The sequence below is a fragment of the Mesoplodon mirus genome (assembly GCF_964341445.2).
Source record: "Mesoplodon mirus genome assembly, chromosome: 4".
Taxonomy (NCBI): Eukaryota; Metazoa; Chordata; class Mammalia; order Artiodactyla; family Ziphiidae; genus Mesoplodon; species Mesoplodon mirus.
In genome coordinates, this window is record NC_138979.1 from 8,422,521 (window position 1) to 8,448,113 (window position 25,593).

Consider the following 25,593-nt stretch of genomic DNA (forward strand, 5'->3'; position numbering starts at 1 on the left):
TTCTTTAAGGTAAGAAGACTAGATCAGCTCACCCAGGGCAGATGGACCAGAGGACTTTGAGAGACTTTCCTGCTCCTTCATTTCCTGGGGTGCTGTGTGCTTGAGAACATGGGGAAGCATGTCTCTTGAATCCTGAGGCTAATCTGAGTTTTCCCAAAGGTTTGTTTTTGTTTTTCTGTTTTTTGTTTTTTGGACGAGGGGAACTAAAAGAAGAGATTGTAGGCCAAAAAGAGGTGAAAACTAAAGAAGCATGAGAGGCTTTCCTGCAAATCCAGTCAATATTTTCTGGCATATTAGAAGTGATCAGAAATCTGGAAGAAATAAGGTCATTTGCCAGAAAAGAAAGGGAAGCAGAAAGGAGTCTGCAAACTCACAGTGAAGCCAAAACAGAATGCTTGAAGAGGACACAGGGCTTGAATTTTCTCTGTTTTCGTTTCCACACATTTTTTAGACCAGAACAAATTGAAAAATTATAATGGAAAAAATATCTCTGAGGTGAGAGCTGTCATTCAGCTCCTCCGGCAGAGAAAGATGGGGAGATGGTATGCAGTTCAGACCCTGAAATACATATTAAAAGTTTATCAAAACCACACTTGCTTTCGGAGGGAGAAAGCAATATAGGTTCATTATGTTATTGCATAATGCTTTCCAAGCTCCTTTATCCACGAACAGGATTGAAATCCACACTACATATCCGAGCTTATTGTAGTCTATCCAGTTAACATCTGCCTTTAGCCAGTTTCTTTATTAAATTGATAGAAAAAAAATGGCCCTGTGTTGAGGAGGATTTTCACTCAATTGATCAGACACTCAGTTAAGTTCTGTGAAAAGATCTTGAGCGTATGATAGAGGATTCTTCCTTGGGGACAGTTCAGTAGGAACCTGGCTGTTTCGGGGACCATTGTTTCGTGACCGTTTCCAAAACCCCTCCAGTTTCCTGCTGTAGGACGTGATTTGGACTCCGCATTCTTATTTTTTCCCTCTCTGTTTTTCTCAGTCACTGGGTCTGTACTTCCTCCACACTCTCTTTCTGTTTCCTCTCTGCCTCTTTCCCTTATGACCTTTGTAAGTTTCTATGCCTTTTCTTCTCTCTTTACTCCTTCCTTCTTCTTCCATCCACTGTCCCCTCTCTCCAAGTTGCTTGGCCATTTTTTTCTGCTCACAAGAGCCAAGGATACTCCTAGATCTTTTAACCCAGTCCTAGTTACAATGTATCCAGCTCTTGATTGCCCACACTGGTGGAGACCAAGGCCAGCTTGGACGATTGGGGTCTACAGTGGAGTTCATTAAAATCCCACAGTTGAATTCTTCTCTCCCTCTGAATGTTTTTGAAAAACGTGCTTACACGTATCGGTATGTGTTCAGTTTAATTTATTAAGATGTTTAAGCTCGCTTTGTTTCTCTAATTGAGGTGCTGATGAAGATTTTAGAGATAATGAGGTAGCGCTTGATGTATGTGATATATGTAAAACGCAGGGTGTGACACAGCGCAAGGGCTTAATAAATTGTAACTATTCTTGTCAGACTCCAAAACGGACTTCAAAATATGGAAAAGTAGGAAGTGCAACATGTGAATAATCAGCCTTTGAATAAGAGAATTTACTCTCATTGGTTGAATTTATGCAGGTCAGTGGATTTAAAATGTTAAAAGGTCAACACATTTATTCTGATATTGCCTCTATTCAAACTGAGTTGCTATTTAAAATAACGCACGCTTCTGTGGTCTCTAAGGAAGTAGTTGGGATTCTCAAGTCTATTGCTAATTGAGGGACAACCAAGCCATCAGAGTCATTAGTCATTCATTCAAAAATGTTTACTGCGTACCTGTTATAGGCAAGGCAGACCACCAGGTGCTGAGATAATTAAGACACACATCAGGTCTTCAGGACCTGCACAGGGTATCAGGGAGAGGGGTGTGGTAATTGCATCTTACAGATAAGAGAGGCCTGTGTGAGGGTTGGTGGTGAATTAAAGGAGAGAGTCGTCAGCTGGGCTTAAGGAGAAACGTCTTCACAGGCAGCAAAGTAGGAGCTGAGTGTGAAAGAGTGGACAGAGGTTTTGCAGATGGACTCACGGGGTGAGGATGCACACAGATGTGCATGCAAGCGCCGTGAAAGAGAGCAGCGTGGCGTGATGGAGAAGCACAAGCACCACTGGGGCCAGGACATCGTGGGAGAGGAGTCAGAGAGCAGGCTGATGGGGCCCCAGCACACGGAATCCTCAGGGTTTGCTAAGAGGATTTCATCTTCGAGACAGAGGAGCGACCACATCAGACCTTCGTAGTCAGAGAAACATCGTTCTGGTACCTGGCGGAGGATGAGTGGAGTGATACAGGGCAAGACTTGCAAACCAGGACATCGTTACATTAGTGTAGCCTGGTGGCGTGGCTTGGGGGTGGCTGTCCGTACCGGGGATAGACAAGGGGACTTGGAAGTGAGATGTTTAGAAGGTGATGTGACTGATCAATGGTGGGAGGCGACAGGGTGGAAGTTGGAGCAGCAGGAGGATCTAGAACAACTTCCTGATGGACCAAAGCCTGGGATACAAGAGAAGGGGAGAGAAGTCCAGTTTAGGACATGCCGAGTTTTGGGCTGATGGGACATCCAGGTAGCGGTGGCGAATAGGCAGTGGGTATTCAGTTGGAGCTCGACAGTATCAAGAATTTCGAACCAGAGACTGAATCAGAGAGAGGAACGGGAGAGGCACTCGGCACACTGGAAAAATGACAGCGGCTGTGAGTGGATTTCAGTTCCCTATCATGACATTCCCTGTGAGGCAGAAAGGCAGGGCTGGGACCAGGACACCCTGACCCTTTTGTAACTTGGGGAGCCGTCTTTAGGCAATGAATGTGCAATCTACATATAAAATTAAGAACGAGCCTTTGAAAAGCCTATGACGGGAATTCCCTGGTGGTCCAGTGGTTAGGACATAGAGCTTTCACTGCCGAAGGCTGGGGTTCGATCCCTGGTCGGGGTACTAAGATCCCACAAGCCGCCTGGTGCAGAAGAAAGGAAGGAAGAAAGGACGGAGGGAGGGGAGGGGAGGAGCCCATGAGGGGAAGAGACCCAAAGTTTCACTAGCCCAAGGGGTATCCACCTCTGCTGAGACCTGCCATGGGCCCTAAAGACTTAACCTGAGCCATAGATAAGAGGTCCCAGCTGCAGGGGGAAGGATGCCGGGCGTCTGTTCTTTCTGCTCACAGCCAGTGTCATCACCTTCATAAAAAGGCCATCTCTGTTTCGTGTAAGGCACCTGTGAGTCCCTGAGTGCACAGGGCACACCCCCTGGCTCCGGACCTCTGAATCTAAAGAGACGCAGGCACATGGTCGTGACCACTGCTGCACATCCACATACGAGTGCCCCAATCTGTCTTCAGCTAAAAATCAGAAACACATGAAACTGTCAGGATGAAGAGATGCCCCAGTCTCCCCTGGTCCCAGCGTCCTCCATCTCTGACCCGGCCGCTGACCGTTTAGAAAGCCTCCCAGCTGATCCCGACGTGCGGCCAGAGTCGAGAACCGCCGCCGCGGGCCTCCTTTCTGAACTCAGACTCGGGGAGGGTCGGCCAGGCGGAGCAGGTGTGTCCAGCAGGGCCTCTGCACTCGAGGAGTTGGGCACAGGGCTCAAGTCCGGGCCGGCCCCGAGTGATGGGTGGCCCTCCAGGCGGCACCACACCCTTGCAAAAGGGGCCAGGCAGAGCTTGGCACCCGGGACCCCGGCAATGCTCGGGAAACGGGGAGTGACGCCCAGTTCTGGGCACCTGAAGGCCCTTTTGTGGCAACAGCTGCACCTCCAGGCCAGGCACAGGCCTCCCTGACGCTCTGACCCCGTTACAGCAGCTGTGTCACATGGTACCACCATGCCAAGAGCCAACGTTCAAGTAGAGGCAGGGACAGGGTGAGCTGCTCCCTTGCCTTCGGGGGCCTGGAGGTACTGTCTGGCATCCACAGCTGCCAGAGCATCAGCAAATAATGCACACAGCAAGCGGCGCTCAGTAGCCTCCTGTGAGAATGCACTCAAGTGCTTCCACATGGACCACCAAAAAAGGAGGGGTGGGTAGCTGATGACTGTCCTGAAATGGGCGGCACCATAGCTGTTCCAAGTTCCCCGGTTGGGGTGCAGTGTGCCACTCTGATGGCAGAGTCTACCCTAAATTGCTTAATCCTCACTCTGAAGCCCTGGGGGCTTTGGGGGAGATGGAGTAAAGCACAGGGTCCCTCACCCATGGAGTAGGGAGAACATTCTAGGCCCCTCCCAATCACGCGCCCCTGTCTGCTACCTGGATCCTCTAAACAGATGCCTGGCCTTGCAGAAGCACAGCCCAAAAATGCAAGCTGCTGATGTTAGAGAAAGAAAAAAAAACACAGCTTCTTTGCCCTCAGGGCACATGTGTCAGGAACAGCGAGACACCTGTGGACACCCAAAGAGGGCGTTTTGGCTTTTGTGTATGTTCAGAAGCTCAAGGCCGGGCTTCCATGGTGGCACAGTGGTTGAGAGTCCGCCTGCCGATGCAGGGGACACGGGTTCGTGCCCCAGTCCGGGAAGATCCCACATGCCGCGGAGTGGCTGGGCCCGTGAGCCATGGCCGCTGAGCCTGCGCGTCCGGAGCCTGTGCTCTGCAATGGGAGGGGCCACAACAGTGAGAGGCCCGTGTACCGCAAAAAAAAAAAAAAAAAAAAGAAGCTCAAGGCCAATTTCAGAAGTATTTCGGAATGATGTGTGCAAGAATAGCCCCCCAAATCCCTAAAAAACCCACACATAGGACTAAAAGCAGTTAAAATATACAGGACATCCCATACACCAGGATAGTGGCCCTTGCTTGTGTAGATGAGCTCTTTTAAAAGATCAGACAGAATCCCAAACAGTATCCAAGGACAGATTGCAGCATTTTTATAAGTTATTAACTATCCCCCTATCAACTCACTAAATCCTCCTGTTTCCCTCCTTCACCCAGCGATGTTTTCCCTCTCCCTCGGCCTGCCTCCCCATTTCTGCACTCCTGTTCCTACTAAAATACTGATCACATTGGAAAACATGCCTCTCTTCTTCCTCATGATTCTGGGGTGACAATTTTAGGCACCGTTTGTGAGTGAGTTATCAAGAGTACAGGAATGGCAGTATTTACGTGTCTGACTATCTGGGTTTAACAATGGTGAGAAACGCGCAAAGAGGGTCACAGTGGTGAAAAAGAGAAAGAAAAACCTTGCCGCTACATAGATGATCTCACCCTGTTTTCACCTGGGTATCACATTCCCTTTTAGCGTGTGTTTGCGTGTGTAGGAACGGAGCTCTTCGCAGGTGAGAGGTCCTTTATTCCACCGGTACTGTCCTGTTGGCTTCAGGGAATTATGAAACATTGTCAGACCAGCATTTGGGAACTTGAAGTAAATCCCAAGCTTCGTCTTAGGTTGCATTTATGGCCAAGGAGAGACACCCAAGCATCAAAAAAGAGCAAATGCCAGCTACATAAATTGACCATCAGTGGGGATGCCGCAGATCAGCTGGCGCCATCAGCCTCAGATAGTTGTGTTAGTACAAGCAAGAGTGTTTCTTCCCTGAGAACATTTGAGTGAAAATCAAATGATATGTACTGAAAAGGCACTGCTTATTAACTCCTGCAGAACCGGGATCAGATGGGGCAGAGATAAATAAAGCTGGACGTAATCGATCACAAAGGGCTCCCTCTTTTAGAGGAGGACCTTGCATGCCTTAGATCAGAGCCTGGAAAAGTCTGAAAGCTCCTATCTCTGGGACAATCTGCCTCTTCTTTGTAGCACCAGGAGCAAAGGCTTTGGGCGATTAGCCTCTCCCACACTCAAGACTCAATCCCCAGCAGTGCCAAGCTGAGCTGCCTTCTCTGTCCGCCCGCTGGAACCTGCACTTTCCAAACCTGTGGCCAGACCAGCCATCGAATCATGAGAAAACATGATCATTTACAACAGAAAACGCTTTCCGAATGGGGCGCCAGGAAGAGTTAGGATAAAGATCCGTCCTGCAGGCTGTGTCAGAGAATATACGCATTAAAGAACGAACAGTGTGAAACACGTAACTCCAAAAAAACCTCCCTAGAAGGCATATTGAATATCTGTAAATCATCATTTACAGCTGCAGCCCATTCGCCAGCCTATATTTAATGAAATCTCTCCATGGGGGGAGGGACGGCAGTGCTGGTCCTTGTTACGTATTCAGCAGACAGCATTTACTTATTTATTTGATGTGCAATTAGGAGCGTTTTTATGTTCACTTAGGTGCGCAATTAGGAGCACAGAGGGCTCCCCTCTGAGACATTAGGAGAAGGAACCAGAGTAAATGGTCGCCCCTTTCCCCAGAGCAGCCAATGTAGCTTCCTATGGTTCCTAAGAGTATTTCAGAATTGGGGGCATTAGCTCAGAGAATTGATGCATTGCTGTCACCTCCCCAGATTAGTAAAGATTTTTGAACTGGATGAGATGATGAAACAGGAAGAGAAAATAATATTTACAGGAAATACTCCATTAACTGTGAACCGACTGCCAGCGCAGTCAGCCTGCTGAATTATTCAGCGTGATAAGCACGCCATTAAGTGCTTTGCCAACTTATTTTTCAGCTTCTGTTTGGATGCACTTGACTCATCCTCGGGCTGCTGGGCCCTCTGCCTCGGCAGGCCCTGGGCGGGTGCCTCCCTCACTCCGTTATCTGTATTCCCCTGGGAAACCGCACCCTAGGCTCTCCAGGGAGGAAGAGCTCCACGGACTACTTTTAGCATTCCTAGCATTTTGCAGCCTTTGCTTTCTCATCGTCAGATCAAAGGGCTTCTCTGTTGCTTCCTTCAGACCTCACTCAGCACTGAGCAGACCAGGAAGGGTTCCATGCCTGTGGGTGACAGGCCCTGGCCATGGGTCACCAAGGGGAGCCAGCCTCAAAGCTGAGGGGCAGGCCTGCCGGAGGGATGCTAGGGTGCAGGGCAGAGAGGGTCACCAGCGTCCGCCATCTTAAAATAACCCCCCAAGAAAGAAAAAAGCAGTTGTATTCTAGGAAGACTGAGATGCTCTTCTCAAAGCATCAGGAGACAATAGACATCCTCTCCTCAAAGCACGTGTATCAGGCATGGCTGAGTTCTCTCTCTTTGGAACAGGAATCCCAGTGTCTCCTCCCATCCAAGAATTGCAGTCCCCTGAAAGCACTGAGCTAGAGCTTTAGAACTCCAGTAGAAGGTGTCGAATATGAAATCCTCTCCAATAAAATGGACCCCGTAGGAGAATTACCAAGTGCCTATCGTAAGCCAGGCCCTGCTTGAGGCCCTTTAGGTGTTACGGTGAACAAAAGAGACGGGTCCCTGCCCTCAAAGAGCTTAGAGTCTAGTGGGAAAGACGGTCAAGCATTACATAAATCTATAACGTAGAGTGTCGGAGTATTGAATTCTACGAAGATTACCAATCAGGAAGGAAGAGGGGGATGGTCGGGGGTGGTCTTGCCAAGGAGGTGACTTTAAGGGACTGTGCTCCGAGTGTTGCATCCCCTGGGAAGCAGAGTTAGGGATTCTCGCACAGGAAGTGTATTGGGAAGAGGTCTGGAATGAACAGCCATGAGCAAAGGGAAGGAGACAGGACCCGGCAGAGGGAGAAGCCGAGCTGTGATACGACCTTAGGGAAAAGCCGTGAAGCTGCAACAATGGGCCTTCAATCGTCAGACCCATCACCTTAGCCCAGCATCAACCAATCATTAGATACAGGTGAGCCACAGGCGTGGGGCTCCAACCTTGGGCGAGATGGCTCTCTACAGCTGAGGGCAATTCCCAGAGAGAGGATAAATCCTTCAGTCCTGAAGGAGAGGCTGGTCGATGCAGTAGCTTTTCCTGCAGTGGTTCCCCCAGTGAGGTCCTCGGACCAGCAGCCGCTACATGACCTGGGAGCACGTTAGAACTGCAAACTCCAGGTCCCCGCCTGAGACGTCCAGACTCAGAAATTCAGAGGCTGGGACTCGGCAATGTGTATTTTCACAAGTCCTTAAGGTGATTTGAAGACAGGCTACAGAGTTTGAGGATCACTGCTCCACACACAGGTAACGGGAACTTTCTTTGTGATCCTACTTTGTTGTTTTGTTGTTAAGATATTGTAGTCTGAGTTAAAATCAAATTCCTTCTTGTAACCGTTAAGCCTTTAAAAAAAAAAAAAGATGTTTTATAAGCCAGTGGCCTCCATGTCCATTTAAAGGCCCAACATAAATCTCAAAATCTTAACCAAGGAGGAATTTGAGGGCTATTCACTCACTCCCGGGTATTCAGAGTTATGATAAACAACTTATTTAGCCTCTCTGGGCCTCTGTTTTTATGTCTGTGAAATGGAGACTCTAAAACACGAGAAATAGTCTAATTATCTTCATCTTGAATATGTTTACATCTCAAAGAGTTGCCTGTTCCCCAAGGTAAAAGCGCTGTTGCCCTTGACATAGCAAATACCCTTGCAGTCTCTTTCATGCTGAACACAAGAGGCAGGCCCACCACGAAGAGCAAACAGCATCCCTTTGTTAAGAGGAGGGATGTTGTTTCCTTGGTCACTGGATCTGAGAACCCAGGGTCCCTTGGTTCCCACAGGTTCTTCTGGAGGCCGTTTCCAAGCCTGGTCCTGAGTAAGCCAGGCCTCCAAGGACACCTGCTTGTATCCTTGTTGAAACTGTCTCCATAATACTCGTGCTGGTATCAGACTGTCCCTTTTGAAAATGATGCCTGTGAGCAGAAAATAAAAGCGTGCCTCGGGCTTCCCTGGTGGCGCAGTGGTTGACAGTCCGCCTGCCGATGCAGGGACACGGGTTCGTGCCCCAGTCCCGGAAGATCCCACGTGCCGCGGAGCGGCTGGGCCCGTGAGCCATGGCCGCTGAGCCTGCGCGTCCGGAGCCTGTGCTCCGCAGCGGGAGAGGCCACAGCAGTGAGAGACCCGCGTACCGCAAAAAAAAAAAAAAAAATGCCTCCATCCAGGTGGATAATCCTTAGAAGCTATAACGTGAGAGTCATTTCTCTGGGGAGGTACGGGAGGAGAGAAATGCAATTCTCCCTTTGAGAGAGACAGGTCCAGCTCTCTCCTGGGCTGACATGCTTGGAGGTAGCTCTTAGAGGGGGTACACTATACTCTGAAGAATTCACCCAAATGTTCTCTGGTTGCAAGGGTTCACCTCCAGACTGGCATCACCCTTTGGATGCTCTGTTCCTGCGCCCACCTCCTACTGTTATATCTGGTGGGAAGATATCTGGCCTGGTGGTCAAGACCCCTCAGTTTTAGCTCCAGGTCTGCAAGCTGAGTTGCATCGCTGGGCCTGTTTCCTCATCAACAAGGCAATGATACAGGTGATGGGGAATCTTGAGGTTGAGAGAAGCAGGAAAGGAGAAACGGGAGAGGAATGAAGCAAGGGGCAAGCTCATTGTAAAGCCAGAAGGGAGTCCTTCATACAAGGAAGAGTGAAAAGCAACATTTTCCCAGAAGAAAATGGTAGAGGGAGAAAATGCCAGTTTCTAAGTGGGTAAATCCCTGTCTTTGACTGTTGTTTGCATTAGCCAAAGTGCCAGATAGATCTGAGCAGACAACCAAAAATAGTTTCCAGGTCCCCCCCCAACCCTGCAGCTGAGGCCTCTGTCTCTTGTGTGGGGTGTGAGGTCTCCCGGGGCTCCTCCCCCGCCCGCAGCCGGGCCTCGTCCTCCTGTGACAGCACTGGGATGGCCATATGAACAGCCACGTTGACTGGGGGGAGAGTAGGGGTCAAACGCAACAGTCTGTATTTATCACATGCAAATAAACACCCGGTCAGCCAGGCCAGCAACGCCCTTGAGACTGACGAGCTTCTAAATAACTCACAGAAACAGACTCCCACTACTTGGGGCGCCCCTTTGACCTTGGGTGCAATCTGAAGATGCAAATCAAAACCCAGGGCTGTTGTTGGACCTCAGTCCCGGGTAGAGGCGCCTCCAGTATCCCCGCCCACTCCAGTGAGCCCTGAGCCAGTAGTAGCTTAAGAGTTGATGGGTTTTCTCTGGCTTCAAAACCAAAGGCTTGGCCAGGTTAACAAGAACATCGACCACCTGGGGCTCAAAGGCACATTTCTTCTAGCTCCCACTGTTCTCTTAAAAGCGTTCTTCCCTAGATGGAAACGCAGGCAGCCCGTGACTTCTCTGATCACTCCCAGGTAATAGAGTCATGCAGTCACTTTAAGCAGCAAAGTTAATTTTATTAAGAAATGAGTGTCCGGTCCTTGATAACAACCAAAATTCCAAACTTGGTCTAAAGTTAAATCCTGCCCCCTCTCCCAGCTGGACTGCTTCTATCTCCCCATCAGCTCCTCTGAGGGCAGCTAGCAGCCCACTTCTCGTCACTTAGATGTCAGCAGGAGCCAGGGGCAGTCTTAGGTGGCCCTTAACTTCAGGAGACACCTGTCAAGCTCTCCAGGCAACCCTAGCGAACCTTTTCTCACTAGGTTTGCAGAAGGCATCCTCCACGTCCCCCCCTCAGGGTCAGGGAAGCTGGCAGCACACGTCTCTCCCTCTCAAATTCTCCCTCAGTTTCCACCTTCCTAAACACTTCATACCCCAATGAAGGGTGAGAGGTTTCAGAGTCACGTAAACAGTAATTTTTTTAAATGTAAAAAAAAAAAAAAAGTCTAATTGTGAAAGTATGCATAACATAAAATTTACCATTGGAACCACTGGTAAGTGGTTAAGTATTAGGTATATTCCCACTGTTGTGCAACCCATCTCCAGAATGTTTTCTTTGTGCAAAACTGAAGCTGTCTCCATGAAACAATGATTCCCCAGCCCTAGCGCCTGGCAACCAGCATTCTTCTTCCCTCTCTATGGATTTGATTTCTCTAGGGCTCTCATATAACTGGAATCATAGGGTATATTTATTTTTGTGACCATAGGGTTTTAATATCCAAACCAGGACACTTTTGAGAATGGAAGAGGGCACTGGTTAATGATGACACCCCAGTGTCAGGCAAACCCAGGCCGCCCCAAGCAAACCAGGGCACATGGTGGCCTCTCGAACCAGGGTGGTGACCCGTGAAACGGGCTCTTGGCCCTTTTGTTTGGTTGGGTTTTGCCTGTCTTACTGGGTGGTCTGCTCACTACTCACTTTAATGAGATTGATCACCGTAAAGTCTCAGCCAGTGCGTCACTATCACATCCTGTGGCTCTGTCTGTGCAGTGGGGGCATCACCCACCGGTGGCACAACTCCTGACCAGCTGTGCTGAGTTAAGACGTGGGGCGACCCCAGAGATCCCGGCACCCAGGTCCTTCTGGCATTCGCAACAGGTGTTTCTGATGCTTCACGGGGATTTGAAAGATTCCTCGCCAATCCCGAGAACCTTCCTGGAAAGCGTACAGTGGCATTGAGGGTGGTCCGTGGGCGGACCCAGAGCAGACCCAGCCTCCTTGTGATGGGTGCCCCTGTTCTGGCCTTTTACTAGGAGGTCAAAGAGCCAGGGGAGCTCCAGATGCCCGTCTCTCCAGGCCTCCCAGACTGTAAACCAGCCCCCAGCCCTGCCTGTAACAAGGGTCAGGAACCACAGCTGAGTGAATGGCCCATGCATGGGCGTGCACACATAGATATCTTTACTGATACATATTGAGCTGATGCTTGGAGCTGTGAAGATTGAAAAACCATCGGAAACCCGGTCCCTGGCCAGGTTGCTCACGTGGCGGTGGTGGAGAACACCCCCCAGAGGTGCCTCGGCCATGATAGCCCAAAGCGGTCAGGCTGGAGGTCAGTTGGCTCCAACAGAGCCCACCCCAGGGGGCCCGAGAGGAGAGCTCTATAGGAGGACCATCCGACCAGGGCCAGTGGGGGGCTGCTTATGGAGAGGGGGCAGCCCTGGGATTAGGGGGCTTTAGCCTGGACTGCTGGTTCCTTTTAAGTAATTAGTGTTACTGAGTTTTAACCAAAGAGCATCTTCTGATTTATGGTTAATGCAGAGTAGGATTTTGACCAGTCGAAACAGTGGAAAGGCCTCAAGGGAGCTCTTGACTACTCCCCATTTCTTCCCCAAGCCCCACGCACCTACTTTTCTCTCTGCTCTTGCCTATTCCAGACATTTCGTATAAATGGAATCATAGAATTTGTGGTCTTTTGTGCTCGGCTTCTTTGATTTAGAATAATGTGTTCAAGGTTCATCCATGTTGTGGCATCAATCAGAACTTCATTCCTCTTTAAGGCTAAGTAAGCTTCCATCATTTCCTGGTAACTTTAGCATTTTCTGCACCAACATAGCAAATACACACACACACACACACAAATGGTGCCTTGGGTTTTTGCACTTCTTGTGTTCCCTCACATGGGTGTACAGCTTTGCCCCGGTTTCCTTCTGGTATCCACTCAGCTATCACGTCAGTGAAGGCTCCCCGACCGCTTTATAAGCAGTGACAGCCCCTGTCCTAGCCTCCCCAGAACCTGCTACCCTCTAACTTCCTCACTGTATAGTTCTCTTATTTGCGTACCTGTCCCCTCACAAAAACGTGCAGAGGCTTTTGTCTGTTTTTTTTTCTCTAGTGCATGCCTGCTGGCAGCGCAGTGCCTGGCCCATGGTAGATAATAAATACTGGTTAAATGAACAGAAGCAGCCAGAACAGAATATCTACCAGCTTGTTGGAAGCTACCACTAATTTTGAGGTCATCTCCACGTATGTGTGTGTAGTGGCCTCAGAGATAGGATAGTGTAGCTCCTATAGGGAAGGGTTGGAGAAAGCTCCACGTAAAAGGCCAGTCTGTAAAGGAAGGGAGGGAGGAGGGAGGCATGAGAGCTTTTTACAGCTTATATTTGTTGATTGGGGGGGAAAAAAGCATAAAATTTCCCTACCAATCCATCTAGACTGTCTCTTGATTTTATTTTTTGTCTCTTGGAGGGAAAGTACCCAAACTGCTATTAGTAACTATATGTCGAAAATGAATTGCAGGAGGACACAGACCATTGCACTATCCTAGTTCATCTGGATGCCTTTTCTTACTTAGAAGCAGGAAATGTTAGGCTGAGAAACCCTGCTTGTTGAATCCAGTAACCTTTGCTTTGTCTCAGGGAATCTCAGCTTGTTTCTGCTGAGCCATACGATACTGACGGAGCTCTGTGAGATTTTTTTTTTTTTTAATGAGCATGATTCAGAGGGGAAACCCGGGCTGAACTGATCTTCCCAAAGTGTGAACCTGGTTAATACTAAACCCTAGCACAGCCAGAACGGTGTCAAGGTCTCACTCCCAGCGCCTGCAGGTAGGGCTGGGGGACTCTACCAGGAGGGTCCTGCTCCGGATCATGCCTGTCAAAGAGCTCTGAGGCAGTTTCTAAGCAGAACGGGCATGCAGAGTCACTCCAGGTCTGGAGTAGGGTTCCAGCTCGAGCCCCTGAGCTCCTGGAGACCGTAACTTCCCCCATTCACTTTGGAGGAGAGTTGAATTCAGACAGAGCTACCAGAAGAAGGAAGGGCTGTGGTTCCTGGGTTGCAGCTCTTGGGCTGGCCCTCACTGCCACTTCCCTGTTGCCATATCCTGTGCAGTTTAGAAATGTATTAACAAGATGTGCAGGTTCAAGGGCTGGTGGTTCCTCATGGCATGGAAGTTACCTGAATTTTGAGCACCTAGGGGTTCAAATACCATCTCCCACCGTTTATCATCTGTGTGACTTGGAGAAAGTAACTTAACCTCTCTGAACTTTGGTTTCCATAGTACCTACCTCATAGAGCTTTTCATTCATCCACTTATTCACTCAACAATTACCGAATGTCTGATATGCCCCAGGCATTGTGCTAGGTGCCAGGAAAATACCCTCAACAAACCTAGAGTCGGGTAGGAAAGATAACTGAGTAAAAAATGACGTTTGTGACACAGGATGTGAATTGCTTGGCAGAGGGTAGTACATGAATCTCTGGGAAAGCTAGCCTAGATTAGGGAGAACTAGCCCAGGTTAGGGCTGTTAAGTCAGAGGGGTGGGGGATGGGGACAGCAGTCATGAAAAGAAAGTGGTGTAGGGCAGGCTGCTGAGAAGTGTCCATTTCCTCCTCTGCCCTCACCGCTTCTCCCCCAAATTCACACTTCCCCCACATTGACCTGCCTACTTCAGGATTCCTCTAGGAAAATGGAACCAAGGGCAGAGCTTGAAATAGGAGCAGTCCTCCTGGGAAGACAGAAATTCTAGAATTTCTGTCCTTACCTCTAAGAAAACATCCCCTCGTGTTTCTTCTTTCTGGGAAGGCTAAATTGTGGAGCAGATACAGAACTGCTTAGTAAGAGGAACCCGAGAGAGAGAGGGAGAGATGACCGAAGTCAACCAGGGTGCCAGCTGCAGAGATGGTGGCTTAACACCGGCCTCCCTGCCCCTGCTGGCTGCGGCCACCATCACAGAGCAGCTGGCTAGAGCGCATGTGGTCTCAGCAGCAGTGGGGCTCGCAAAGCAAGCCTCCTAGCCCTAGCCCCGTGCCTCTCCGTCCTCCACACTCCCTGAGACACTTTCCAACCAGGAGAGCCTGGAGTTCACACCTGCTGTCTCTGCAGCCGTGGTCTGCCCCTCTCCTGGTACCCACAGCAACCAGGATCTGCAAGGCCTTCCCATCCCCAGGAGGATGAGCCAACCCTTGAAGGACTGGGTAGTTTAAAGTGCACACAAGCTGCTCTTAAATAATTATTCCCATAGAGCCCTTGCTGGTTGACTAATTTTTTTTTTAACTTTTGTTTCCCAGATAACACAGTGTAACAGTATTGTCATTTCTTTTTTTTTTAAGCTTGATTAAGCAGGGGTTTAGTTATGATTGTTTACCTTTATTTATGTAGAGCTCATTGCCAACCCATTCTTCTGCATTCTACCCCATCTCTCACGGGTTCAGCCAGCCCCCATCAGGGTCTCACTGTGATGCCACACCTCTGGGCAGGGCCACCAGGTGTAAGACAACTGATAACTGCCAACTCCTCCCCCCCAAAAAAAAAATATAGAAAAAACACAGGTTTCCCCAAAGTCTGTCCTCCAAAGTCGTCAAAACAAAAACCCTTACAGCAATCCAAGAAGAGATCTTTGCCATTGCAAGGGGAATGGCCCATCATAATTCCCCACCCGAGATGGACCAACTGCTTCTCAGATTAATTCCCTCTTTGAAGCATCCCATTCACTGAAGTCTTCACAGGTGTGATTAGCCTTGAAGTTTTTTTTTTTTTTAAAGGAAAGGCTGGAGCCCAGAGAAGTGAAGCCACACCAAACTGGGCCACCACGCTCATTGCTAGAAAGACCAAAGCTGGACTCAGGTAACGTGAATCCCTGGCCAGCTTCTTCCTTTGGATACTAACCCGCATCCGTCCCCCAGAGGCACACGGAGGAGGGAAGAATTTCCATCAGGAGGCCAAGGATAAGAAAGGAAAAACACTTTCAGCTTGAAAGATTTTACATTTGCCAAAGCTTTATGGTCAGGTCCTTCCCCAAGAAAAGCCAAAATACACACAAGAAAATGATACAGAGAGATACCCCCTAGGGAGAAAATTAAAAGGAAATTGCGTCCACTGAGGACAAATAAAATGGCCTGTTTTCTCCGTAGGCCTGTTAAATATCTGTGGATCTTCTTTCCCTCTTTCTTCCCCTAGTAATGACTCTGAAGCCAAAGGAAGCTAAAAGGTTTTTGATGGGTTAAAAAGAGGCCATCCATTAAAGGGTCAAGGCCCAGCGCTCTGGGCATCTGTCACGGAGTTAACCAATCAGTTGAGAGCTCCTGTGGTCTGACACTGAGGGGTAGGCAGCCGGCCGGAAGAACATCTTGATTCCATTAGGTCTGGCTGTGCAGAAAAATTAGCTATTGTTTTCTTTGCTGGGTTATGTGGCCCTCTTGGAAGAAAATGGAAGCCAGGGAGCCCTCCTTCATCGCAGGTCCTGAGCACAGTGTTAGGATCACTTTGTGAGCTAATAATCTTTGGACATAGATCGCCTGTCTTGGAGGCTCTGATTTGGATCCCAGTCTGGCCCATTCAGTGTACTGCTGAGCTGTATCGTAGGAGAGTACTTTCCTCTCAGGGTGAATGTCATGAGATTAAAAGTCATAGCAGGGGAAATTCCCTGGCGGTCCAGTGGTTAGGACTCTGCGCTTCCACCACAGGGGGCACTGGTTTGATCCCTTGTCAGGGCACTAAGTTCCCACAAGGCGAGTAGCCAGAAAACGTCATAGCAGGAAAGTGGTCCAAACTGACTCTGGTCAAAATTGTGGTGGACCCAGGAATTGACTGGATAAGGATTGGAAGCAAAGAATCCGAAGAGAATACGTCAAACACCAACTCCAGTGGATGAAGGAGAAGCTGGGTTAGGCTTACACTTGCATCGTTAAAAATCCAAGGAACAAAAAACATTTTTTAAAATGCCCATGGCACTACATTAGCCATCTTTTAAAAAAAAAAACACACAAACCTGTACTTCGGGCTACGTGTTCAGAGTAATCAGAACTTTTTTTTACGTGAAGAGTAGCGTGTGAATCATGGCAGGAAGAGAACATGATGGCTCCTACTTGAGTGCTAACTACATCCTAGGCTCCACTTGAAGCACTTCGTATGTGTTAGTTCATCAGTACAGCAGCCCTATGAAAGTAGAACTGGTGTTGTTTGGAGTTGTATTTCAAAGACGAGAAAAGAAAGACACAAAGAAATTTCATTGCCAAGGATACACAGCCAGTAAGTAAGTGGTAGACAGTGTGACTTGGAGAACCATGCTTTTAATCAGGAGAACAGTCTGCTCCTTTATCTGCGGGTTCCAAATCTGTGGATTCAACCACCTGCAAATCGAAAATATTCAGAAATAATTTTTAAATTCCAGAAAGTTCCAAAAAGCAAAACTTGCATTTGCTGTGTGCCAGCAACTATTTACGTAGCATTTACATTGTATTTGGTATTGTAAGGAACCTAGGGATGATTTAAAGTGTACGGGAGGATGCGTGTGGGGTATATGCAAACACCACTCCGGTTTTTTTTGTTTGTTTTGGGTTTTTTTTTTTTTTTTTTTTTTTTTTTTTTTGCGGTACGCGGGCCTCTCACTGCTGTGGCCTCTCCCGTTGCGGAGCACAGGCTCCGGACGCACAGGCTCAGCGGCCATGGCTCACGGGCCCAGCCGCTCCACGGCATGTGGGATCCTCCCGGACCGGGGCACGAACCCGCGTCCCCTGCATCGGCAGGCGGACTCTCAACCACTGCGCCATCAGGGAAGCCCCACCACTCTGTTTTATATAAGGGACTTGAGCATCCTCAGATTTTAGTATTCAAGGAAGGTCCTGGAACCAAGCTCCTGAGGATGCCGAGGGACAATAGTATTCTGTACTGTCTCGCGTAAGTAGGAAATGTTGAAAACAAGCTACTTTATTTTTAAATTCCAAAGAGTAGCAGGGTGGCATTCCAAGGATTTACAATGCTGACCTTCAGCCCGTGCTTGGGATGCAGGAATGCCCACACACGTGCCCCTCCTTCTGCGGAAAAGGAAGCCAAGATAAAGAGCAACTTACCAAGTCAGGACTATCACTGAGGCCTCCTGATTTCCAAGTCAGAGTTCTCATCCCTAAAAAATGATGAACCAAAACCCAGGAGACTCTCGGCAATGGTCATGAATATTGATTCTGAAACAGAAGCACGAGACGTATCTTTATAAGCTGGTGGGGTGCCTCCCTAGAGTTTTAAAAGCCTGATACAGAAACTATAGGTGGTTTTAAACGCCATCATGAAGTTAGTTCCTGTATCATGGATACAGTCTGCTTTGTGTATGTCGCCTCCTCCCAACTCGGTTGTAGGCACCTTACACGTATAAACATGTGAGACGTCATGCCCTTCCTCCGTCCTATTAACATAGGTTCATGCAAAGGAGACGTCACAACTTGAATATGTGGAAGAGACATGGGGATTGGTTGTTACCTAAACCCCCAGGGCCTTGTTTCTCTCTTTTCTGAGCATAAGGTAAAATGTATTGAATACCCACGCCACCGATATAAAAACCTCTGACATATGGTGTTAACCCACTAGAAACAGCGCTGCGTCTGTTGTTCCCTAGAACTAGTTCTTGCGTGACAGTAAAGCCTCCTCAGGGGACACCTGATAAAATCCTCTGAACGTGCAGGCTTGGGATTTCTGTGTTGTGCTCCCATTTTAATTCAAGTCCATCCCGTTGGGGTGGCGTGATTCCTTTTGTCCCGTATCCCTCACGACGTGTGGCAGCTCATTTTTATTTGCCGAAGTGCATAAATACACCTGGAGATGAGTGGGTGACAACCCTACTTCTAGAGGGTGAACAGAGCAGAAACGAAATCGGGAAGTGGGTTTTCTTAGTTGGTGTGTTTCGTCCTGAGTTCGGAGGTTATTCCTGGCTGTGAGTCTGATTCTTCTTACGAGAGAACTCCTTGCTGGTGTTTGGAAGGCAGGCAGGCAGCCAAGAGCCTTTGGAGAAGCGATCACTTAAACATCGGCTCGAAACAGCTCTGTTCTTGCTCATCATCGGGTCCTCCTGGCGTGTTAGAAAGAGCCCAGGACAGAAGTACCAAGAGTGGGCCCGGCATCAACTACTTACTTAACCTCTGCCCCCCACCCCGGGCTTGCTTTATCTGTGGGAGGTGGGGACTGGCCAGATGGTCGCCGGGATTCAGTATAATGGTTCCTCTAGAAGCAGCAGGAAGTTACTCAGAGGTCATTAAGAGGCTTGGTGACTCAGCCTCAGAGACAGGAGAAAGACGAGGCTCCCCCAAGTCCTGGTCAAGAATCAGAGCCGGGCCTCCCTGGTGGCGCAGTGGTTGAGAGTCCGCCTGCCGATGCAGGGGATACGGGTTCGTGCCCCGGTCCGGGAGGATCCCACATGCCGCGGAGCGGCTGGGCCCGTGAGCCATGGCCGCTGAGCCTGCACGTCTGGAGCCTGTGCTCCGCAACGGGAGAGTCCACAACAGTGAGAGGCCCGCATACCGCAAAAAGAAAAAAAAAAAAAAAAAAAAAAAAAAAAGAATCAGAGCCACTAGAGCGGACTTCCTCTCAAGCCTTTATTTCAGCCTCGCTCCGAGAGCTCACCCATCACCCCGTGTGCTGTGCTAGCGCCCAGTAGACACTGGCTGTGGAGGAAGTCGCAGGGATCCAAGGCCCCTCTGCCTGTCCCCGCTGTGCCTTCACCCACCCAGAAAGAACAGGACATGAGTCCTTCTTGGCCCTGACCTTCAGCGTACACAGGATGTGGGAATCTGGCAGACCCGCTCATAGGATCCAGTAACCTGGTCCTGCTCATTAAGTGTTTTCAGTGCATCCTGCTGCACTCAGGGCTCAAAGGCTCTATTTATTAGCCACTCTTGTCTGCTTTCCGTGGATAAATTTTCCCATCTCCTCTTTTATACGTTATGACATTGGGGCCCGGAAAGGGGAAGTGGGGGGCCTGTGGTCACTTGGGAATCACACGTCTGGGTCAGAAGCCACGAATCCACATCCAGGACCAGCCATGGTCCCAACCATGGCTACAGGCACGCTCTCGATGAAACCGCTTCTGGATGGTTTCTCTATGTTTATGTTTTCCAGGCAAGGCCAAATGATTAAGGCTGTTCTTAATCATGATTCTTGTTGTTTGTCAGTCCCTGATGGAAAGCTACGGATACTGAGCCATCTCTGTATGGAAAACCAGAAGAACCCAGGTCTCTAAGACAAGAAAGGAGTGATAGGTATTATCGTTTACAGCCTGTAAAGGAAAGGAAATCCGGTGTGTAGGACGGAAAAGATGTGGCTTTATGCTTCCTACCTAGAGTCACATTGCTGCTTGTTTGTAAAAATCATTCCACTCATAAAGTTAACCATCCATTTAGTGAGTAAGAGCTGTTCCCACTAATTGGGGGACCTATGGGGAAAGGAACATAGTTAGAGGTTAGAGTAATGGGCCAGGTGCCCTTGATTCCTATTTCTGGTTCCTTCACTGACGTGCTGTGTGGCCTTAGGCATTTTCCTCTAATTTCTCTGGGCCTCGTTTTCCCCAGGAAGAAAATTTCCCACTTGGTCTTCTTGAGGGGATGCTAAAAGATCAAAGAAGAGACATCTGCTTTTTTTTTGTTTGTTTCTGTGGTACGCGGGCCTCTCACTGTTGTGGCCTCTCCCATTGCGGAGCACAGGCTCTGGACACGCAGGCTCAGCGGCTGTGGCTCACAGGCCCAGCCGCTCTGCAGCATTTGGGATCTGCCCGGACCGGGGCACGAACCCATGTCCCCTGCATCGGCAGGCGGACTCTCAACCACTGCACCACCAGGGAAGCCCGAGACATCTGCTTTTTAAAGATGCCCAGATGAAGTGCATTAGAAAGGCCTTTTTTTGTAGGTATTAATAAGCCCTTTGATTACTGATAGACCGTGTGTTTGAGCTTTTAGGTACCTCCTTGGGCAGAATTGGCCATAGAAATTAGGCAAAATCCTAAGGGCTCTAGCCCAGTTGTAACCATCATTGTGTGTCCGGTGAGTCTTTATGGGGTGTCTTTAGCTGGTGGCCGGGTTATGATGGCTGTACTGAGCCCGGGAGGCTCCCCTGAAGTGACAGACGATCAGGGGCCGTCCCCAAACCAGCACATCGGAGCCCAGTGTACCCTGTTCATAAAGGGAGGCCCGGTCAAGCATCTGCTGTTTATCTGCTTGTTGTTCAACTCTGCCGGCGTCAGAGGGGAGGGTTTGGTAGGTAGGGTCCCTGTGCCCACCATCAGCCCACCATGGTGCATGGGGGCGTCCAGCTGCCTTCATCCGCCTGTTCCCCAGCACCTCCTGTCTCCCCTAAGTGGAGGGCAAAGGACAAGGCCGTTGTTCCCTCATGAGCACCTCCTCTTTGGTTCCTGGGACCTTCCTGTCCTGGAAAACTGCCCTCCTTCCCTCCCTCCCTTCCCAGTATTTCATTTGAAAAAAAAAAGATCCCTGCCTAGAGCAAACATGAGGCAAAGCCACTGCTCTACCCTCTGCTGGAAATGTCTACAGACAGTACATCCTCCTGGGGAGATGCCAGGAGCCGGGCCGTCAGGGTTCAGGGCTGAGAGCAGGGATCTGGGCCGTGGCAGCAGGTGGAAGGGCCACAGCAGAGCCCAGATGGTTTTGTTTCGGTCCTTGGCAGACACGAGGCTCTCCACACCAGCAGCATCGGGGAGAACTTCCGGGGAAGGCCCGGCGTGTATTCTGTTTTGCAGAAAGTCAGGGAGGGAGGAGTTGCCAGGGAACCAACCCCCTGAGTGTTGGGCTTTGGGGTTTTTCACCAGGTGGGGGGGGGGGCGGCTTCCAACCCAAGGCCCAAGAGAGGTGCTCGCAAGCACACCCACAAAGAGAAAGCTTGTGGAGGTCTGCCCATCAGATGCACCTTCCCCCAAGTGCTGCCCAGCCCAGGACAGTGCCCGTGGCATTAGCACCAGTCAGGACCAGTGACATAATCTACAGGCCCGGGACAGCATGAAAGTGCAGGGCCCGTTGAACAGTCTTATTGAGAATTTCAAGATGGAGACGGCAGAGCGTTAACACCGAGCACAGGGCCCTCAGGTCACACACCTGCGAAGCGGGTCCTTGCCAGGGCTCTGCCGTACCTGGGCAGGTGGGTGCAGCACAGGGGCTGCGGGTCCCCCTCAGGGATGAGCCATCTACCACTCACCCCTCTCTTCAGAGAAAAGGGGGTGGGGGGTCAGGGAACTAAATCTGTACACTTCCTTGAAGCTTTCCAGGATGCAGATCATCAGCCTTTATTGTCTTAAACCCTGACAACAGGACTTGAGTTTTTAAAAAAAAAAAAAAAAAAAAACCTTAAGAATTATTTCGGTTGTTCTGGAGTTAATCTCCTTTATTCGCCAGGATTTGGGAGAGGTAAGAACAACTAGGAATTGCACTGAGATCCGAGTTCATTGAGCATTTACTTTGTACCAGTACCGTGCCAAGGATCTGTTGCCTCTACCTTAGAGGAGCGTTATTGCCATTTTACAGACGGGAAAACTGAGGCTAAAGGAAATGCAGTCACTTGCCTAAGGTCACACAGTTTGGATATAGGGGAGTCAGGATTCAAACGGATGCAGTCAGAGTCCAGAGCATGTGTCTGGCCACATTGTTCTGTGTACTACCTCCAGGTTATAAGTTAAGGAGCTGTTAGTTCCGGCGCTTTTGTGTCTGTAGCTAAGTTCAGGTGGACCATCTGTATATATCTAACAATGGGGGGTCAGAGAGGAAATTTTCACATTTCACTGAGGGATTTATCTGAAAGGGCATAAGACTCAGACCTGGGACTCAAGTAACTGCCTACACAGGTGGCATTTCATCTGTGATCTGACACAAGGCTATCTGAGCTCACGTAGGACTTGCTTTCCTTGGAACTGACCTGAAAGGAGAAAAAGAAGTACAGTTTTCCTTGGACTTCAGAGCAAAAAGTACTCTGAGCTGGGAACAAAAGAGGTAGCTCTGGAATCAGAAAAAAACCATGTCCTCCTCCCTATTAGTCAGACAAAGTAATTGTAAAATTCTGCACAGCAGGTTGTGAGAAACATGCAGCCATTCTAGAAACAGTTTTTCTTCCAGCCCAGTTTGACAAAGGGGTGAAGTCCTCTGGCCAAGCCCCGAGGAGCCGTGTCCTGGGTAGAGCAGGGCCGGGTGGATGGGACACAGAAATAGTCATCTTGAAGGAGAAAATGTGAGCAGATCAGAGAGGGTCAGGGGCCCCAGTCTAGGATGAGACCCTAAAAAGCATTTGCCTTAACTGAGTGGGTGAGGAAAGGGGAGATCAGGGGAGGAATCAGCCACTCCCAGGATGAAACTCTGTTTGACCCTTCTTAGGGCTCAATAAACTCAAATTCTCAGTCTCTAGAAGGGGCTACAGTATGCATCAAATATAAATATGAATGTTACGGGCATAACTTGAACCTCTTTTGACATTTCTCAGAGAGTTTAAGTAACTTCCTTTTTCATCCAATGAAAGAACCCCCTTCCAGAGTAATGCGGCAGGCTTGATTACCCCCAAACCCCTTACTTATCAGGCTCCCTCGTCCCAGAAGGAATGTCCACCAGGGCCAGAGGGGCCCATCAGGCAGTGCCAGGAACTCTGTTTAGCTCCCACTGTTCAGAACTGCCTTAATTTCACTCTCTGCCTCCCTGAGCGCAGCAAGCTCCCGGCTGCAGCGCGTCCTGCCAGCCCCAGGACTCCTGATATTCTTTGTGCTGCAGAAAGAAGCCGGGCTTGACAGGCTCATATTGTTATCTTGAGTTGCCTGCCCCCAAATAGAGTCCTAGGCGCCCCCCGCCCTTCTCGGGGAAGCTTCCCCGGCCGCCCCAGATCACCAGGGCGAGTTGGGCTCTTACACATTCATGGGCAGGAAGTAGAGTCCCGAGGGGAGGCTGGGAATGTGACCGCCTTCCCATTTCGGCACTGGAGGCAGGAAGCTCGGCTCAGCACCGCAGGCAGATGGCTACTGCTCCCTCCCTGCATCAGCCCGCCCTCCTCTCCCCCCACCTCCCCCTCTCCTTGGAGGGAAAAGTCTGCAGAGCTGGGAACTGTCTTGGAGAATTCAACAAAGGCCAAGCAGAGCCGGGGAACCACTTGAAAAGAACTTGTTTTGTTCCCGTTGAGAAGCCTGCAGGAAAATCCACAGCCACATTGCTGGGGTTCTGAACTGAAGAGCAGTGCGTGCGTGTGTGTGTGTGTGTGTGTGTGTGTGTGTGTGTGTGTGTGTGTGTCAAGCAAGAGGCACGGGAGGTGCAAACAACTGTACTGTTTCAGCTTTGATAAGGAAACTGCCAGCTGTAAGCTCAGCCACAGAGGGAGGACTACAGCCGTGAACCGCCCACTCTTGAACTTCAACTGCATTGTTTTCTGTCCAGATATTCCAATGGAGGCAGTTGGAAAACCTGTATTTCAGAGAGAAGAAGTTTTCTGTGGAGGTCCATGACCCACGCAGGTAAGCTGGACAAGTCCTTTTCTTCTGGGAGCGTGTGGCCTTGCCAGCGTATTACTTATATTACTATTTCTGTGCTATCACTGTTCATGTTAATTTGGGGGGGTGGGAAGAGGGTGGTTGATCAGGAGAATAGAGTTCAAATAAGACAGTAGAGCTTTGTTTTGTTCTATGTGTTGGGAAATACAGTGGGTTTGTGTGTGTGTGTGTGTGTGTGTGTGTGTGTGTGAAATTAGCAGTTCCATGGTCATCTCATCTGGCTGCACGTATTACTTGCTCATACGTGTGGAGTTGTCTTTACAAGCCAGGGCATTTTAGGAAAGATTTGTAGCACTTTAGAACAATCACCAAATCAAAGTGAGCAGTGGTCTGAGTCCTTCTAGAAAGTTTTTGCCAGAGAAGAGTCTGAAGGATGGCTTGTCAGAGCTTCTGAGAACGTTTCAGGTTGAAGAGTCTGCAGCAGAAGGAACCTGCAGCTGAAAGAGTTGTGCTAAGTTGTTTCATTCCGTGAGCTGTAATTTTAGGGTGTTCGCCGTGGTGGGTAGATGTGAAAGAAACACAGGTCTTTTTCTCTCCACCTCACATTGTATCCCAGGGAGCACTCATGTCAAAGTCAACGCTCTCCAAGTCCAATGCCAAACAATAGGGTCCCATTTTGGAATGCAGCAAGCCCTGCGTGGAGGGTTCTCGGGGCAGCGTGTACCGTGGCTTCTCCTCTCTTTGTCTGCTAGTCCTAGAGTTATAGGCAGCCCAGAAGCAGCAGCAGAATTCCCTAAAAACAGACCTAACCCTCAAGGATAAATTGCTTTCAGTAGGTCCAAAAGCAGACTTAGAACAAGAAGGTAGCCCTGGGAAGACAGTGAAAAGATCAGGCCCTGTGGGCCTCCCTGGTGGCGCAGTGGTTGAGAGTCCGCCTGCCGATGCAGGGGATACGGGTTCGTGCCCCGGTCTGGGAGGATCCCATATGCCGCGGAGCGGCTGGGCCCGTGAGCCATGGCCGCTGGGCCTGCGCATCCGGAGCCTGTGCTCCGCAACGGGGGAGGCCACAACAGTGAGAGGCCCGCATACCGCAAAAAAAAAAAAAAAAAAAAAAAAAAGATCAGGCCCTGTGGAGGAGGAGATGTGGATGTTAGGTGCTGTCTGTTCCCCAGCCCTGGCTCGGGGAAGAGGGGTTGTTGGCATCAGTTCCTCACACACATGGCTTCTGGGCGCTCAAACAAGCTGAGGTGCCTCCCAGAAAGTTCTCAGCATGAGAATAAGATTTTTGCCCCATCAGAGGGTGAGGCTTGTGGGGTGATGTCCATTCCTGCAGCCAGTGATAACCCAGGAGGACTGCTGTGCCGCTTGCCTGGCCACGTAATCTGCTTGAAACAGAACTCCCGTGTAGGGCGAGAACTCCCCCTGGCACCCCACAGTTACTGACAGGCAAGCGGAGAACATCTTACAGATTCGTGTCTCGTTGTCAGGCGATGATAGGGAGCGTTGGTAGTATAACAGCCTGTTCAGCGTTCTTCAGGGTCCTGTGATGAAGGGTCTCGGGATCCAGAGACCCTGTCTCTGCAGAGCAGGAATCCATTGATTCAGGCCAGGCAGGGGGGGCAAGAGATGCTGAAAGTAATGTCCCAGAATGAATGTTGCCACAATGGGTCAGATGCAGAAAGCGGATGATTGACAGAATAAAGACTGGAGATTGGATGGTCTGAGAGGCTGAGCGTAGGACTGGACAGATT

The 25,593-nt window shown here is 49.6% G+C and overlaps 1 protein-coding gene across 8 annotated transcripts in view; it reads left to right on the forward strand.

Annotated features, from left to right (window-relative positions):
• FRMD4A (FERM domain containing 4A) overlaps positions 1 to 25,593 on the forward strand; it is a 350,648-nt gene that overhangs the window by 250,187 nt on the left and 74,868 nt on the right. For all 8 annotated transcript variants that reach the window (XM_082618234.1, XM_082618233.1, XM_082618232.1 and 5 more), the window contains exon 12: positions 23,790 to 23,866. In XM_082618234.1, coding sequence (XP_082474360.1) covers positions 23,790 to 23,866 — 77 coding nt within the window. The remainder of the gene's footprint in view (positions 1 to 23,789; positions 23,867 to 25,593) is intronic.